This window comes from Coregonus lavaretus (assembly GCF_964263955.1).
Source record: "Coregonus lavaretus genome assembly, contig: HAP1_SCAFFOLD_1879, whole genome shotgun sequence".
Lineage (NCBI taxonomy): Eukaryota > Metazoa > Chordata > Actinopteri > Salmoniformes > Salmonidae > Coregonus > Coregonus lavaretus.
In genome coordinates, this window is record NW_028165949.1 from 1 (window position 1) to 17,671 (window position 17,671).

Here is a 17,671-nt window from a genome sequence, read left to right on the forward strand (position 1 = left end):
CTTCTCCAAGTCATTAAGGTTTCGAGGCTGACATTTGGCAACTTGAACCTTCAGCTCCCTCCACAGATTTTCTATGGGATTAAGGTCTGGAGACTGGCTAGGCCACTCCAGGACCTTAATATGCTTCTTCTTGAGCCACTCCTTTGTTGCCTTGGCCGTGTGTTTTGGGTCATTGTCATGCTGGAATACCCATCCACGACCCATTTTCAATGCCCTGGCTGAGGGAAGGAGGTTCTCACCCAAGATTTGACGGTACATGGCCCCGTCCATCGTCCCTTTGATGCGGTGAAGTTGTCCTGTCCCCTTAGCAGAAAAACACCCCCAAAGCATAATGTTTCCACCTCCATGTTTGACGGTGGGGATGGTGTTCTTGGGGTCATAGGCAGCATTCCTCCTCCTCCAAACACGGCGAATTGAGTTGATGCCAAAGAGCTCGATTTTGGTCTCATCTGACCACAACACTTTCACCCAGTTCTCCTCTGAATCATTCAGATGTTCATTGGCAAACTTCAGACGGGCCTGTATATGTGCTTTCTTGAGCAGGGGGACCTTGCGGGCGGTGCAGGATTTCAGTCCTTCACTGCGTTTTATGTTACCAATTGTTTTCTTGGTGACTATAGTCCCAGCTGCCTTGAGATCATTGACAAGATCCTCCCGTGTAGTTCTGGGCTGATTCCTCACAGTTCTCACGATCATTGCAACTCCACGAGGTGAGATCTTGCATGGAGCCCCAGGCCGAGGGAGATTGACAGTTCTTTTGTGTTTCTTCCATTTGCGAATAATCGCACCAACTGTTGTCACCTTCTCACCAAGCTTCTTGGCGATGGTCTTGTAGCCAATTCCAGCCTTGTGTAGGTCTACAATCTTGTCCCTGACATCCTTGGAGAGCTCTTTGGTCTTGGCCATGGTGGAGAGTTTGGAATTTGATTTATTGATTGCTTCTGTGGACAGGTGTCTTTTATACAGGTAACAAGCTGAGATTAGGAGCACTCCCTTTAAGAGTGTGCTCCTAATCTCAGCTCGTTACCTCTATAAAAGACACCTGGGAGCCAGAAATCTTTCTGATTGAGAGGGGGTCAAATATTTATTTCCCTCATTAAAATGCAAATCAATTTATAACATTTTTGACATGCGTTTTTCTGGATATTTTTGTTGTTATTCTGTCTCTCGCTGTTCAAATAAACCTACCATTAAAATTATAGACTGATCATTTCTTTGTCAGTGAGCAAACGTAAAAAATCAGCAGGGGATCAAATACTTTTTTCCCTCAAGTGCATCCCTGTCCCACCCCACGACCCTGAGAAAAGACATCTGTGTGTTTATTGCCAATTTTAACCGCACACTGTTTTTGTACATTGATTTTACAATGTCATATGCTTTCCCCCCAACACCACTTTTTATCAATGTGTATAGCAGACCCTCATGCCAAATTGAGTCAAAAGCTTTTTTGAAATCAACAAAGCATGAGAAGACTTTGCTTTTGTTTTGTATGTTTGTCAATAAGGGTGTGCAGGGTGTTTACGTGGTCTGTCGTACAGTATTTTGGTAAGAAGTCAATTTGACATTTGCTCAGGACATTATTTTCACTGAGGATATGTTGGAGTCTGCTGTTGATGATACTGTTGAGGATTTATCCGAGATTGCTGCTGACGCATATTCCACGGTAATTATTTGGGTCAACTTTGTCTCCACTTTTGTGGGTTGGGGGGATCAAGCCTTAGTTCCAAATATTAGGGAAGAGCTGAGGATAATGTTGAAGAGTTTAAGAATAGCTAATTTGAATTTGTGGTATGTATATTTTATCATTTAGTTTAGTATACCATCAACACCACAGGCCTTTTTGGGTTGGAGGGTTTGTATATTGTCCTGTAGCTCATCCGATGTAATTGGATAATTCAGTGGTTTCTGGTAGTCTTTAATAGCTGATTATTATTTTGTCTATTTTTTTTTGCTCTCGGTTCTTAGTTATATGGCTGAAAAGTTTGGAGAAGTGGTTTATCCATACGTCTCCATTTTGGATAGATAGCTCTTCCTGCTGTTGTTTGTTTAGTGTGTTCCAATTTTCCCAGAAGTGATTTGATTCTATGGATTCTTCAATCACAATGAGCTGTTTTCTGTCATGCTGTTCCTTCTTTTTTCTCTGTGTTGTTTTAGTGTTTCACCATAGTGAAGACGTAAGCTAAGGTTTTCTGGTTCTCTGTGTTTTTGGTTGGATAGGTTTCTCTATTTCTTTCTTAGGTTTTTACATTCTTCATCAAACCATTTCTCATTGTTGTTAGTTGTCTTAGGTTTTCTGCTGGGAATTTAAATTTGTTAGCTGATAGGTCAAATATATTGTTCAGGCTTTCTACTGCTAAGTTTACACCTTCACTATTGCAAGAAAACATTTTGCCCAAGAAGTTGTCTAGGAAGGATTGGATTTGTTGTTGGCCAATTGTTTTTTGGCCAATTGTTTTTCGGTAGGTTTCTACTCTACCTTCCTTCCATCTATAGCATTTCTTAATAGTATGCAGTTTGTTTGGCTTCAATGCCTCATGGTTGATTATTGCTCTATTCAAGTTGATTGTGATTTTGCTGTGATCTGATAGTGGTGTCAGTGGGCTGACTTTGAACACTATGGGAGACTCTGGGTTGAGGTTGGTGATAAAGTAGTGTACAGTACTACTGCCAAGAGATGAGCTATAGGTGTACCTACCGTAGGAGTTCCCTCGAAACCTACCATTGACTATGTACATACCCAGCGCGCGACAGAGTTGCAGGAATTGTGACCCATTTTTGTTGGTTATGTTGTCGTAGTTGTGTCTAGGGGGGCATATGGGGGAGGGAATGCTGTCACCTCCAGGTAGGTGTTTGTCCCCCTGTGTGCTGAGGTTGGGTTGGGGGTGTGGATGTGTCTGGTGGTGCTGTGGTCTGGATGTAGGTCCTCTCGTTCTCTCTCTCTTGATCTCTCTCCCATTCTCTCTTTCGCTCACTCGTTATCTCTGTCTTATTCCCATTCCCCCTCTCTCTCTCTCTCTCTCTCTCTCTCTCTCTCTCTCTCTCTCTCTCTCTCTCTCTCTCTCTCTCTCTCTCTCTCTCTCTCTCTCTCTCTCACACACACACACACACACAGTCCTATTCATAGAAATATTGCTCACACAGCATGGCATAGGAAAATACATTTTTGTAGTAGAAAATAATAAAGGACATAATTAAATAATATTTACATGAATTAGATTTTGCGGTTGAGGTGAAATGCGCGTGACAGTGACACTGACACACCCCTATTCTGAGCGGAAGCAAGTGCGTTCAAGGTGTTGCAGACAGATAGCGCTGCATGTTCCTAGTGATGGGAATTCCGAGTCTTTTCGGTGAGCGGGATCATTTGGCTCCTTTCACCTAAAAGAGCCGTTCATTTGGCTCATAGTGTTTAGAAATTGAGTTTAAACTATACAAAATATTACATCTGTAATTTAAAGCCTAAAACGTTGCCTACCATTATGTCAGATCGTGAAATGTGAGTTCAAATATATTTTTACCTGACCAAATTATTAAAAATGAATAAAATAATAATAATAATAATACAATGAAAAAATGAGCGTGGATCAGAATGAGGCGCTCTCCTCACTATAAAGTTCCTGCACTGAGGAATTACCATCAACAGACACTGTTTTTATAACTTATCTGCAGATAATCGATGTCTGGAGCTCAAAAAGCAACGGTGGCAGTATGCAAATCAGGGAGCCAAATGATCGGCTCTTTCACCGATGCAATTCGGTTCCCGACGTTCACTAAAAACAGCCATTCAAAAAGAGCCGTTCGTTCGTATCACCTGCTACCCACCCGGCCACTGCAATGCGATGCTGCGGCTGCTCATTACTGCCGAGAGTCCCACGCAGTACTGATGGAGGGAGGGAAGTTGTGAGGCGGCGAGAAGGGGAGATATCCCCTAAAAAGGCCAACCTAAGACCATGGCGGAGGCCAATCCTTTTAGGGGACTGCCCCGTTTGCGGAGGGCCGCGGTAAGGTGTTTACGATGGAAGTATTTCTTTGACGTTTCCCCAAATTAGGAATCAGAATCTGTCTATTGCAGCATAGCGAGGCGAATACTGCTTGCCCGGGATGTGCCCTACTGCGGCATCAGCTAGAAATCGCATGCGATTTAAGGCATACACAAATGTAGGATAACACTTGAGTTTCTGTCTGTTCTAGTAAGCGTGAATAAAAAAATAGTTTACATAGTTGTAAGTCTATACATGTGTTTGGAGATGCGAGGGGTCGGACAGGACATGCCAATGACAAAATGGTGTGTATGATAAGTCTTGCGCGGGATAACAACTGTAACATTAGTTGAAACAGCTCTTTAGGCATTGAAGAGTGATATAACCTAGTGTAAGTTGTAGGAGGGTGTTATCAGTTTAATCTTTATCAATAGAGAGCACATGAATATTGTATGACCTTAAAATATTGTTGCAGTAGCCTAATTGCGTTTCTACAGCTGTCTGTATGTATCAGTCCGCATCATTCACATAAAGTTAGCTAATAACTGATATAGCCTACTGTACGGGATTTGCTCTGTAGTTCACCACAGGGCATGTAAGCAAGGTGTTTCACTGACATAGCAGTGCAGTCGCACTGCAATGGATGCTGTTGGTAAATAAAGGAAAAACTATATTTCATAATACATGCATTATGTGATGGTATAGGGGTCTATTTGAGATGTGTAATAGGCCAAAACTCTGTTCATATGCATGTTTCTGATCTGTGCTGCAGTGGTCAAACTAATCTTCAGCTTGTCTCCACTAGGATTGACTGAGTGTGAGGGAAAGCTGATGAGCTTGATGTCGACTGGTGTGTTTCATTGATCACCTGTCCTGCAGACATTCAGATTGACTTTGCCTTATATCTATTTGCATTCACACGGCTGCTCAAAGCTGCCCCTTGGATCATAGTGGCCTGTACATGGAAGTACATCTCCATTGGCCTATGCAAAGTTCCATTATTCACGTCGAGGCCTTATAGTTCTGAGCCTGAGATGCATTTGCCTCACACATCTGAAGAGAGCCTGACAGGTCACAAGGATGTAATACGAGTCTAAGCACCTCCATGATGTTGGAGGTGCTGCAGTATGTTGTGAGTTTCTCTGCTATTCCAGAGATAGTAGAAGGCTTCTATTTGACCCATATTTATCCTCTTTCTCTATCATTTGTTTATTTGAATCATCATGTAGAGACATTACTAGTCATACATGTTTTGCAATCCTTTATAATGAACCCGAACTTAAATTCCAGAAGACAGAAGGAGAACATCCTGGTAAAATTAGAGTCCAATACATTCATCCAGAGCCATATATTTAACAAGTGTAAAAAATATTTATCAAAATATAGCTCTGCATTCATCTATCCATGCAACATAGGTTGCATTTGTACCAAACATCAACATGCTGACTTAGGTTTATTCACTAGTCTAGTGCTATAGGGAGGAGGACTTATGTAAGAGTTATCTAATGATTTAAGAGGGTCAATACTGTAAACGTCCACAGTTACCGAGTAAGATGAAAACTAAGAAGAACGGCTTGAGAACAGTAGTGAGGCAATAACCAAGTATGCATAAAACAGAGCAGGTTGACACAACAGTCATACCACACAGGTCATAAAGTGATATCATATCAATTATCTTAACTGTTTATCTCATCTCCTGCTGTTTTCTTTCTGCAGATGTCCTTCCCAGGGAATCTCCACCTGGTGTTGGTCTTGCGGCCCACCAGCCTCCTGCAGAGTCCCTCAGGCACTGGCACTGACTTGGGCTTCCGCTTCAGCCAGGATGACTTCATGCTCAAGATGCCGGTAAGAAGTGGAGATGATGAAACCAAGGCTTATTTGAAATGTTGAGCAAGTACCTGTACAGATAGTGGTTAAGGGACAGTATTGGGTGATTACAGTAAATATTGAAGTAGTTGTTTCAACAGTCTGACAACATAAGGGGCTGTGAAGGGCTCTCTTAGGTTAAGTTACCCACAATCTCTCTCTTAGATATATTACTGTAATGTGATGAGTGATTATTATTGATTCTGGTTGTCATGGTGGTTTTATGTTGTACCCCTTGGTCTGCTACTCTGCGTTCTTCCACAGGTGGTCATGCTCAGCTCAGTTACAGACCTGCTTCGCTACATCGATGAGAACCAGCTGACCTCCGAGTTTGGTGGAACTCTGGATTACTGCCATAGTGACTGGATTGTCCTTCGTACGGTAAACATACTGTCCCACAGTGTCACCTACAGCAACACATGAATTATAGGCAGACCTGGTATTTTGGATTACTGACCACATCAACAACATCTAGACAATTACACCGCAAAGCAGCCTAGATGTGCAGTGTGGCACTATACATAACAAATGAGTGTTTTTGGTAGAAGAAGTTCATGACTATTTGTCTCCCTCTGCAGGCTATTGAGAGCTTTGCTGTGACGGTGAAGGAGATAGCCCAGTTGCTCCAGTCGTTCGGCACGGAGCTCGCTGAGACCGAGCTACCAGATGAGGCCGACGCCATCGAGTTCCTCCTCAAATCCCACACTGACAAATACAGGCGGCTGAAAGTAAGACACATCTCCCATGACAACCTTGGAATTATTCCTAGTGTTCTTTCTTTGCAAGGCCATAGTAGTGCATGCTGTTGTGATGTCGTGTGAATAACTGAATGACAATGATTGCAGGATGACATCAGGTCTGTGATGCGGGAGGGCCGCCACTTGCTCGCCAACCTGGAGGCCGCCAAGGCAGCGAAAGCTGATGGACAGGAGGACAAAGATATCAAACAGGACTGGGACACAGTACAGAGGTACAGTATACTTTTAAAAAGATGGGTCAGACAATTATTTGTTTCTTCACATGCTATTGGTTGTGTGTAGTATAATTGATCTAAGGCTGTCTTTGCAGTAGCTGCCATGGGATGGGGCTCTGAAGGAATTATCGTTTTGATAGATTTAAGTGTTTGACCTTTAGCTTGTGGACCACCTGTTTTCCTCAGGCTTCTGGCACAACTACGGGACATGGAGATGGCTTTTGATGGCTTTTTTGAGAAGCATCACCTGAAGCTGCAACAGTACCTTCAACTGATGAGATATGAGATGAGCTTTCATGAGGTACAGTCAGTTTAGAGTGGTAAAGTGAAAAGTGTCAATCTGTACTATTTTCTACATTTAGTGCCAAAGGCCAAACTTCCTTTTTGCTGTTGCTCAGATGGAGGAGATCCTGGACCAGCTGTCTGGTCAGGAGAAGGAGGTCGCTGCAGTGGGCGGGACAGTGGTCCAGACAGAACAGCTATTAAAAGATCTGGAGTCACTGGACACCCGTGCACAGGTCAGGGTCCCACTACACAAACTAACCTCTCACTTAACCCTTATCTAGTACATCATGAGATTTCTGACAGAGAAACGTAAACTGCTCCAGATAGGGACACTATGATGTTGATCCTTGACTGGGTTTTTTTGATTGTGGTGGTTGTCAGGAAGAGATGGGCCGTGCCCAGATCATCATCCTGCGCGGCCACCAGCTGGCCACCAGTCACCACTACGCTCTGGCCCTGATCGTCCAGCGGTGCAACGAGCTGCGGCACCACTGTGACGTGCTGACCACCGCCATCCGAGCCAAACGGGCTGCCCTCACCCGCATACGTGACCTGCTGCTGCGTCTGGAAGAGGTATGCAAACGCACACACACACACAATTATAACCCCCATCCTCCCATATCCACTCATAAAGCTTGTAGAGTCTGTTATGTCTGTGATGGTCAGTGTGTCATGCTTCCATGCGTCTCTGTGTGTGTGTCTGTGTGTGTCTATGTCTGCCTTCAGGCCCGGCGCTGGTGTGACGAGGGGGCTTACCTCTTAGCCAATCAGCTGGTGGATAAGTTCCAGTCCAAGGAGGGAGCTCAGGGAGCGCTGCAGGATATAGAGAGACACCAAGAGGAGGCACCGTCGTGTCTGAGCCAAAGCCCTGATGTCCTCAGTCTGGAGTTTGAGGCCATCCTGACCCCCCAGCTACAGGTATACATCCCTGCTCCATAGCCTGTTCTTCGGTGTCAGTCACTTTTCCACCCAGCCTGGCTCCAAGTCATACTGTACCATTTCATCCCATTATCACTGTATCATTTCATCCCAAAGCTCTTTTGTATGATGATAACATCCTGTCAACACAGCAAACATGACACATACTGTAATACTACTACCACCACAAGCTTATAATATTATTATCAACAACCTACTGTTGCCAGCACTTTCCAACTGTCTATTTCCTCGTGCAGATCCAATATGCCTATCAATCTCTCTCTCTCTCTCTCTCTCTCTCTCTCTCTCTCTCTCTCTCTCTCTCTCTCTCTCTCTCTCTCTCTCTCTCTCTCTCTCTCTCTCTCTCTCTCAGTCTCAGATTGGGGTGGCCACTGAGAAGCTGTCTGCCATGCAGAGAATGATCCACAACAGACAGGCATGTCTGAGGAAGCTGGCTGACATTCAGGTGCGGCCCATCCAGCTGGTGGCCCCTCGGCCTGAGCACTCTCCTCGATGCAAATCCCCTCTCTTCTCCCCCAAACACAGTACGTTACCATAAATAGACCACCACACAACTCTTACCAAGGCCTAACGGACGGTGAATGTGAATTACTTCTCGTACTCTGATTATTAGGTGTGTGAGAAAATATTTTTCAAGAATGATAGTGGACAATCTTCCGCCTGTCTTCCTCAGGGCAAGTGTTCATACTTCAAGTAATAGCATTTTCTATAATCATTCTGTGCGTTTTCATGTCTGCAGGTGTAGATTTCAACTCTGTTCTCAACTCAAGGTTCTCTTTTGACCTCTTACCTGGCAAGAGGGCAGCTCGGAAAAGCCCTAGAAAGGTGAGAGTTGGGTTATTAAACCTAAAGATCAGAAGGTTCTGTAAGCTCTACTGCATTCATGAAGTATATGACACGCACAGGACCTGTATTACTATAGAACGTTGGTTATGTCAGTTTTTTCCAGTGGACGATTGGAACGGGATTAGTTTCACCAAACTGCCCGTGAAATATATTTTTTCTCATTAAATTGACCATTATGATGGAAGCCTGGAGGCTGTTCTAACCTTGAATAAGAGTTTCCAAATTGGGGAAATGTCTCTCTCGCTCTGTCTTCTATCTATCTATCTATCTATCTACAGTTGATGTCGGAAGTTTACATACACCTTAGCCAAATACATTTAAACTCAGTTTTTCACTATTCCTGACATTTAATCCTAGTAAAACTTCCCTGTCTTAGGTCAGTTAGGATCACCACTTTAATTTAAGAATGTGAAATGTCAGAATAATAGTAGAGAGAATGATTTATTTCAGCTTTTATTTCTTTCATCACATTCCCAGTGGGTCAGAAGTTTACATACACTCAATTAGTATTTGGTAGCATTGCCTTTTAAATTGTTTAACTTGGGTCAAACGTTTTGGGTAGCCTTCCACAAGCTTCCCACAATAAGTTGGGTGAATTTTGGCCCATTCCTCCTGACAGAGCTGGTGTAACTGAGTCAGGTTTGTAGACCTCCTTGCTCGCACACGCTTTTTCAGTTCTGCCCACACATTTTCTATAGGATTGAGGTCAGGGCTTTGTGATGGCCACTCCAATACCTTGACTTTGTTGTCCTTAAGCCATTTTGGCACAACTTTGGAAGTGTGCTTGGGGTCATTGTCCATTTGGAAGACCCATTTGCAACCAAGCTTTAACTTCCTGACTGATGTCTTGAGATGTTGCTTCAATATATCCACATAATTTTCCTTCCTCATGATGCCATCTATTTTGTGAAGTGCACCAGTCCCTCCTGCAGTAACGCACCCCCACAGCATGATGCTGCCACCCCCGTTCTTCACGGATGGGATGTGTTCTTCGGCTTGCAAGCCTCCCCTTTTTCCTCCAAACATAACGATAGTCATTATGGCCAAACAGTTCTATTTTTGTTTCATCACACCAGAGTACATTTCTCCAAAAAGTACGATCTTTGTCCCCATGTGCAGTTGCAAACCGTAATCTGGCTTTTTTATGGCGGTTTTGGAGCAGTGGGTTCTTCCTTGCTGAGCGGCCTTTCAGGTTATGTCGATATAGGACTCGTTTTACTGTGGATATAGATACTTTTGTACCTGTTTCCTCCAGCATCTTCACAACGTCCTTTGCTGTTGTTCTGGGATTGATTTGCACTTTTCGCACCAAAGTACGTTAATCTCTAGGAGACAGAACGCGTCCCCTTCCTGAGCGGTATGATGGCTGCGTGGTCCCATGGTGTTTATACTTGCATACTATTGTTTGTACAGATGGACGTGGTACCTTCAGGCGTTTGGAAATTGCTCCCAAGGATGAACCAGACTTGTGGAGGTCTACAATTTATTTTCTGAGGTCTTGGCTGATTTCTTTTGATTTTCCCATGATGTCAAGCAAAGAGGCACCGAGTTTGAAGGTAGGCCTTGAAATACATCCACAGGTACACCTCCAATTGACAAATGATGTCAATTAGCCTATCAGAAGCTTCTAAAGCCATGACATCATTTTCTGGAATTTTCCAAGATGTTTAAAGGCACAGTCAATTTAGTGTATGTAAACTTCTGACCCACTGGAATTGTGATACAGTGAATTATAAGTGAAATAATCTGTCTGTAAACAATTGTCGGAAAAATTACTTGTGTCATGCACAAAGTAGATGTCCTAACCGACTTGCCAAAACTATAGTTTGTTAACAAGAAATGTGTGGAGTGGTTGAAAAACAAGTTTTAATGACTCCAACCTAAGTGTATGTAAACTTCCGACTTCAACTCTATCTATCTATCTATCTACAGTGGGGAAAAAAAGTATTTAGTCAGCCACCAATTGTGCAAGTTCTCCCACTTAAAAAGATGAGAGAGGCCTGTAATTTTCATCATAGGTACATGTCAACTATGACAGACAAAATGAGAAAAAGAAATCCAGAAAATCACATTGTAGGATTTTTAATGAATTTATTTGCAAATTATGGTGGAAAATAAGTATTTGGTCAATAACAAAAGTTTCTCAATACTTTGTTATATACCCTTTGTTGGCAATGACACAGGTCAAATGTTTTCTGTAAGTCTTCACAAGGTTTTCACACACTGTTGCTGGTATTTTGGCCCATTCCTCCATGCAGATCTCCTCTAGAGCAGTGATGTTTTGGGGCTGTCGCTGGGCAACACAGACTTTCAACTCCCTCCAAAGATTTTCTATGGGGTTGAGATCTGGAGACTGGCTAGGCTACTTCCGGACCTTGAAATGCTTCTTACGAAGCCACTCCTTCATTGCCCGGGCGGTGTGTTTGGGATCATTGTCATGCTGAAAGACCCAGCCACGTTTCATCTTCAATGCTCTTGCTGATGGAAGGAGGTTTTCACTCAAAATCTCACGATACATGGCCCCATTCATTCTTTCCTTTACACGGATCAGTCGTCCTGGTCCCTTTGCAGAAAAACAGCCCCAAAGCATGATGTTTCCACCCCCATGCTTCACAGTAGGTATGGTGTTCTTTGGATGCAACTCAGCATTCTTTGTCCTCCAAACATGACGAGTTGAGTTTTTACCAAAAAGTTCTATTTTGGTTTCATCTGACCATATGACATTCTCCCAATCCTCTTCTGGATCATCCAAATGCACTCTAGCAAACTTCAGACTGGCCTGGACATAAGCAGGGGGACACGTCTCGCACTGCAGGATTTGAGTCCCTGGCGGCGTAGTGTGTTACTGATGGTAGGCTTTGTTACTTTGGTCCCAGCTCTCTGCAGGTCATTCACTAGGTCCCCCCGTGTGGTTCTGGGATTTTTGCTCACCGTTCTTGTGATCATTTTGACCCCACGGGGTGAGATCTTGCGTGGAGCCCCAGATCGAGGGAGATTATCAGTATGTCTTCCATTTCCTAATAATTGCTCCCACAGTTGATTTCTTCAAACCAAGCTGCTTACCTATTGCAGATTTAGTCTTCCCAGCCTGGTGCAGGTCTACAATTTTGTTTCTGGTGTCCTTTGACAGCTCTTTGGTCTTAGCCATAGTGGAGTTTGGAGTGTGACTGTTTGAGGTTGTGGACAGGTGTCTTTTATACTGATAACAAGTTCAAACAGGTGCCATTAATACAGGTAACGAGTGGAGGACAGAGGAGCCTCTTAAAGAAGAAGTTACAGGTCTGTGAGAGCCAGAAATCTTGCTTGTTTGTAGGTGACCAAATACTTATTTTCCACCATAATTTGCAAATAAATTCATTAAAAATCCTACAATGTGATTTTCTGGATTTTTTTTTCTCAATTTGTCTGTCATAGTTGACGTGTACCTATGATGAAAATTACAGGCCTCTCTCATCTTTTTAAGTGGGAGAACTTGCACAATTGGTGGCTGACTAAATACTTTTTCCCCCCACTGTATCTATCTATCTATCTATCAATCTATCAATCTATCAATCTATCAATCTAATCAATCTAATCAATCTAATCAATCTAATCTAAATCTAAATCTAATCTATAGGTTTTTGGGGCTGGAATAATCTATCTGTAGGTTTTTGGGGCTGGAATAATAACCTTCCCGCCAAGTAAAAATGACTGACATGGCATACACGGACAAGACAAAAGTTACGGATGTGGTGTTTTGTGCTCGTGCAGATAATTACATTACTCCACCTCGCCAGTATATCTAATCCCGTCCTAACTTTACATTTCATGTGAACAATATTTGCATGGTAAAGCATATTTTTTTATCTGGCCTCCACATCGTCTCTGTGACCTATAGGTTTATCATTTTTTCAGCTTGCCATGTTGACTAAATTCCATTCCATTGTTCTCTCTCTCTCCCCTCCAGATAGAGGTGATGCATGACTATGAGGAGAACCGCAACTGTCTCTCCTACGGCCAGGAGGGAGAGGAGAGCCCAGACCAGCTGAAACGGTGAAACAGCACCCGACCCCACTCATCAATCTGCATGTACTGTCTGACTCCAGCTTGCTTTCAACACCTGTTTATCTGTCTTTATCTGTTATCTGTCTAGAAAATGTAATTACATTTAATTTAATAAAGCAATTTCCCTTACTGGTGCCTCTCTGTCTCTCTCTCTGTCTCTCTCTCTCTCTCTCTGTGCATCTCGCTGACTGTGCTTTGTGTCTTCAGACACATAATGAAAGAGCTTATTGAGACAGAGAGGATCTATGTAGAGGAGCTGCTGTCTGTTTTGCTGGTAAGGTGTTTCATTTAACAGTTGCACAGACACACAAACCAACCCAAAGGGTACAATATAAAAAACAAGTCTTCATTTCTGTAGGGTTACAGAGCAGAGATGGATAACCCCGCCCTCTCCAACCTACTGCCCTCTGTCCTGCGCAGCAAGAAGGAGGTCCTCTTCGGGAATATGCCAGAGATCTACAACTTCCACAGCAGGCAAGGATGTACACAAACACTCTCTCACACACACACTGAGGCACTGATAAGCAGAAACGCTGACTCCGTTTTTACAAATAAAATTGAATTTGTCACATACACGTGTTTAGCAGATGTTATTGCGGGTGTAGCGAAATGCTTGTGCTTCTAGCTCCGACAGTGCAGTAATACAATTTCACAACATATACCCAATACACACATCTAGTAAGGATGTATACATATATATATACATATATGGACAAGCAATGACAGAGCGTATTGAAGAAAGTATTGATTGAAATTATAAGTCTGCCATGACTCACCCCCATCACCCCTCCTCCTCTCTACAGAACCTTTCTCCAGGACTTGGAGGGGTGCCTGGAGACTCCTGAGAGAGTTGGAGCATGCTTTCTACAACGGGTGAGCAAGCTTGTGATCACCCCTCTCTGACCACATGTGGAATGGGGTCATCAGTCAGAGCCTCCTGTAACCATCTACAGTCATTTGGCTTGGTTTTGACATTTCTCTGTCGTTTCAGAAAGAAAAGTTTCAGGTGTATGAGCGCTACTGTCAGAACAAGTCACACTCTGAGTTGCTATGGAGACAGTGCTCTGCTTCACACTTCTTCCAGGTACTCTCGCTAAGTGTACTGCAAAACTGTTTTTATTGAGGAGAGTTGCACTTCCACTTACCTCCCACTTTTGAATCCCCTTTCATGTATTGATAAAAGTTATAGTTTTGACAAATGTGTGTCTTCTGGATAAATTTGAAGGATTTCTTCAATCTTTCCGTCTCCATCCTGTGTAGGAGTGTCAGAAGAAGCTGGAGCACAAACTGGGGTTGGACTCGTACCTACTGAAGCCAGTCCAGAGGCTGACTAAGTACCAGCTGCTGCTGAAGGTAGGGCTTGGGCTCAGCCAACAACATCTTGACTTACATGGTTCATGTATGAGCCTTAACATTCCATTGTAACACATTGGACCTCCGGGCTCCTGTCTTTCCCAACAGGAGCTGTTGAAGCACAGTGCAGACAGTGATTATATCTCTGAGCTGCAAGGGGCACTAGAGGCCATGCTGGATCTCCTCAAGTCTGTGAACGACTCCATGCACCAGATCGCCATCACAGGTTATGAGGTAAAGAATGTGAGTGAGAGACTGCATGAGTGACTAAGTGAGAATGAATGAGAAATGTACAGATGTGCATTTTCTTTCTCTCAGTGATTTCTTCATAATTACTACAAAGTGAAATGTGTAATAATTATGTCTTACCATATCCCACCATGCTGGGTTGTGTTGTGTCTGGCTGTGTCCCCAGGGGGATCTGAGTGACCTGGGTCGGGTGCTGATGCAGGGCTCCTTCAGTGTGTGGATCAGCCATAAGAGGGGCCCCACGAGGATGAAGGCCCGTTTCAAACCCATGCAGAGGCATCTCTTCCTGCATGAGCACGCTCTGCTCTTCTGCAAGCGCCGTGAGGAGCATGGGGAGGCCCACGACCGCACCCCCTTCTACAGCTTCAAGCACTGCCTGAGGGTAAGGCCGGGGCAGGCCACTACTGGCACTTCTGCTCTTATCATATGGACACACGTTCGCTTTGAGGGACAGTCAATGCACTTGCAATGGTGAATTGTGTTTTCTCTGCAGATGACTGCTGTTGGGATCACTGAGAATGTCAAAGGAGATGTGAAAAAGTTTGAGCTCTGGTACAGTGGCAGAGAGGAGGTGTATATTGTTCAGGTGAGGCCCACATTGTTGATCATTTGATTTTGATTATCTTGTGCTCTCAGTTTAGTCTGTGCCTTGGCAAGTGATGGAGTGGGCTTGGTCTGGTCTTCTTACCCACTTCATATGTAAATGATATACTCTATTCTAGTCAAGGCTCATCCTATATAACTACTGCTGTACACACCTTTTCTATTCATACACTGTCCATAATGTCTATACACACTATCGTATATATTGACTCTGACATTGCTCATCCTGATATTTCTCAATTATTTTATTTGAATTTTATGGGATTTGTGTGTATTGTTAGGTATTATTGCACTGTTGGAGCTAGAAACACAAGCATTTCGCTGCACCTGCGATAACATCTGCAAAATGTGTACGGGGCCAATACAATTTGGTATGGTTTGACTCGCTGACACACACAGTACTGATGCCTGTGGCTGTGTTCCCCAGGCCCCTACGTTCCAGATCAAGATCGCCTGGCTCACCGAGATCAGGAAAATTCTCACCAACCAACAGAGGCTCCTCCAAGGTTTCTACTTTGCGTCTACTTGTCTGTCAGCTTCCATGTTGGGTGTGTTGTTCATTCCCCTTGTCCTCTATTGTGGTGTGATGGGACCTGTCTGTCTGCATGCCAGTAATTTGGTTAAACTACCTGGAGTTTTAAAGTCCCTTTTATCTGCCCTCTCCCTCTCCCCCTCTCTCAGAAGACATCCCCCCTATTCAACTCTCAGAGCAGACTCCTCTGTCTCCTCCCTCTACTGACAGGTGATGCTCTTTGCATGTCCTCTCATGTCCTCTCATGTCCCCATGTCTTACAATTTGCATGATGACCAAAGAGAACATTGTGATTTCCTGTCGCTCATAGCATGTGATTTGTTTGTTTTCGATTCCAATCATAGCTTGGTTTCGACTCATCTCCAACCTACTGACTCCGAAATGTCAAGCTTGTTTCTCTGGTATGATCTAGAGAATGATGTGACTTGGCCAGTGCCTGAGGCCAAGCTTGTGACCATGTGGATGTTGTGTTTCTGCCCCGTTCCTTTGCGACGCGGGACAGTCTGGCTCATATGTCGGTGTGCATGCCGTGGAGTCCCGGGCAGATCACTGGCTGCTCAGGTTGTTTTGATGTCCTTCCTCACAGTAAGCCTCCAGACCAGTCCCTCAGCACAGAGGAGGCCGAGTCGTCAGGCCGCACCAGCCCCGTCCTCACAGACCCCGTGGTCTTCTCCCCCCAGCCCCAGCACAACAATCGACGCAGTGAGTCAGCGTGGAAAACAGCAGCCATTTTGTCTCACCAACTCACTTTAGTAATAAAGCAGACTCCAAGTCTACTGGCCAATTGGGGCCGGTCAGTGAGGTTTCGACACTGAAAAGTCCAGCATGTAGCAGTGGAATTGTGTTTTTGTAGTCAGTGGAAAGGTTTTGAAAGTATCTAACATAAGTGACATTTAGGTCAATATGTATGGTACGTAGAGGCCTTTGACTTGTGAAGATAGTTGTATTTGAGAGCTTCTGTCTGTCAAACGTAGGTTGGCCTGGCACCTCCCAGTCAGTGGATGTCTGTGAGGGTCTGGAGGACTGGAGCACCACTGACCTGTCCAACCTGTCAGACTCTGACGAGGATGACGACCCTACTCCATTGGTGAGCCAGTCTAAACTTCATCTGGCATTGTAGTGTTAAGTGTCCTGTAAAACAGCTGTGGAAGTAATTGGACATTGGACATTAGTCAGACAGTTTCCTAAGTTAGTGCGCTGTGTAAAATATGATGCGATTGTCAGTCTGTTTTTATTACTGGTCTTAAGGTAACATGCTTTTCTCTCACAGGTTCCTGGGAGGTACAGGGCCCTGGTGGAAAGTAGTGTGTGTAGTACAGATGACTTCATCATTAAGTGCGGTGATGTCATCCAGCTGCTACATCAGGACACTGTAGGGAAATGGTGAGAAGCCCCAGTACTAATATCACTACCACTCTTACTCTTACTGTTCCTTGCTGTTGTTACTACAGCAGTACTCCTGATTCTCTCTCTGTCAGGCTTGTGAGGAATGTCAGTCGTTGTGATGAGGGTCGGGTCTCAGCTGATAACCTGCACAGGATTCTGGGAGAGAGTAGCCGTGCCCACTCAGGCAGGACGGAAGGTGAGGGGCTCCCCATGGACCCACTACTAGAGATCACTGTTCTTGTATAGCTATTAGCATGGATGAATAAGATGTCCTCGTTTCCACATTACAACCGTACTACCTGTAGGTTTCTCTTAATCTTTCAGGGAATGAGAAAACCCGGAAGCTCAGCTCTCTCTGAATGAACCATGTGCCATCCATCCATCGTCCGGACACAACTTCTGTCATCACAACTGTTGTCCTGCTATCATTCGCATCCAAGGTCTTCTTTCCTGGAGTCTCCAGGGGCCTTGAACATGCTGCCTGAGACTGACCAGTCATCAATCAAACCAGAGGATCTGAAGGGTCAACTATGCCTTCTTACCATCCATCTCCAGTAATTTAATACCAATGGAATAATTGATACCATATTAATACCATGATGATAAACCACAAGG

General features: G+C 44.1%; 1 protein-coding gene across 1 annotated transcript; it reads left to right on the forward strand.

Annotated features, from left to right (window-relative positions):
- Positions 1–3,950: 3,950 nt before the first annotated feature.
- Positions 3,951–17,415, forward strand: LOC311115262 (proto-oncogene DBL-like; the record flags this gene model as incomplete). Its single annotated transcript, XM_084190456.1, has 27 exons — positions 3,951–4,001; positions 5,697–5,825; positions 6,111–6,227; positions 6,425–6,574; positions 6,692–6,816; positions 7,006–7,120; positions 7,218–7,337; positions 7,486–7,677; positions 7,831–8,022; positions 8,396–8,567; positions 8,783–8,868; positions 12,836–12,921; positions 13,141–13,207; positions 13,292–13,407; positions 13,737–13,806; positions 13,925–14,017; positions 14,194–14,286; positions 14,395–14,520; positions 14,702–14,917; positions 15,029–15,121; positions 15,566–15,686; positions 15,820–15,880; positions 16,173–16,372; positions 16,645–16,757; positions 16,941–17,053; positions 17,149–17,252; positions 17,381–17,415. The coding sequence occupies 27 exons, from the start codon at positions 3,951–3,953 to the stop codon at positions 17,413–17,415; spliced, it is 3,156 nt and encodes a 1,051-aa protein (XP_084046582.1).
- Positions 17,416–17,671: the final 256 nt, after the last annotated feature.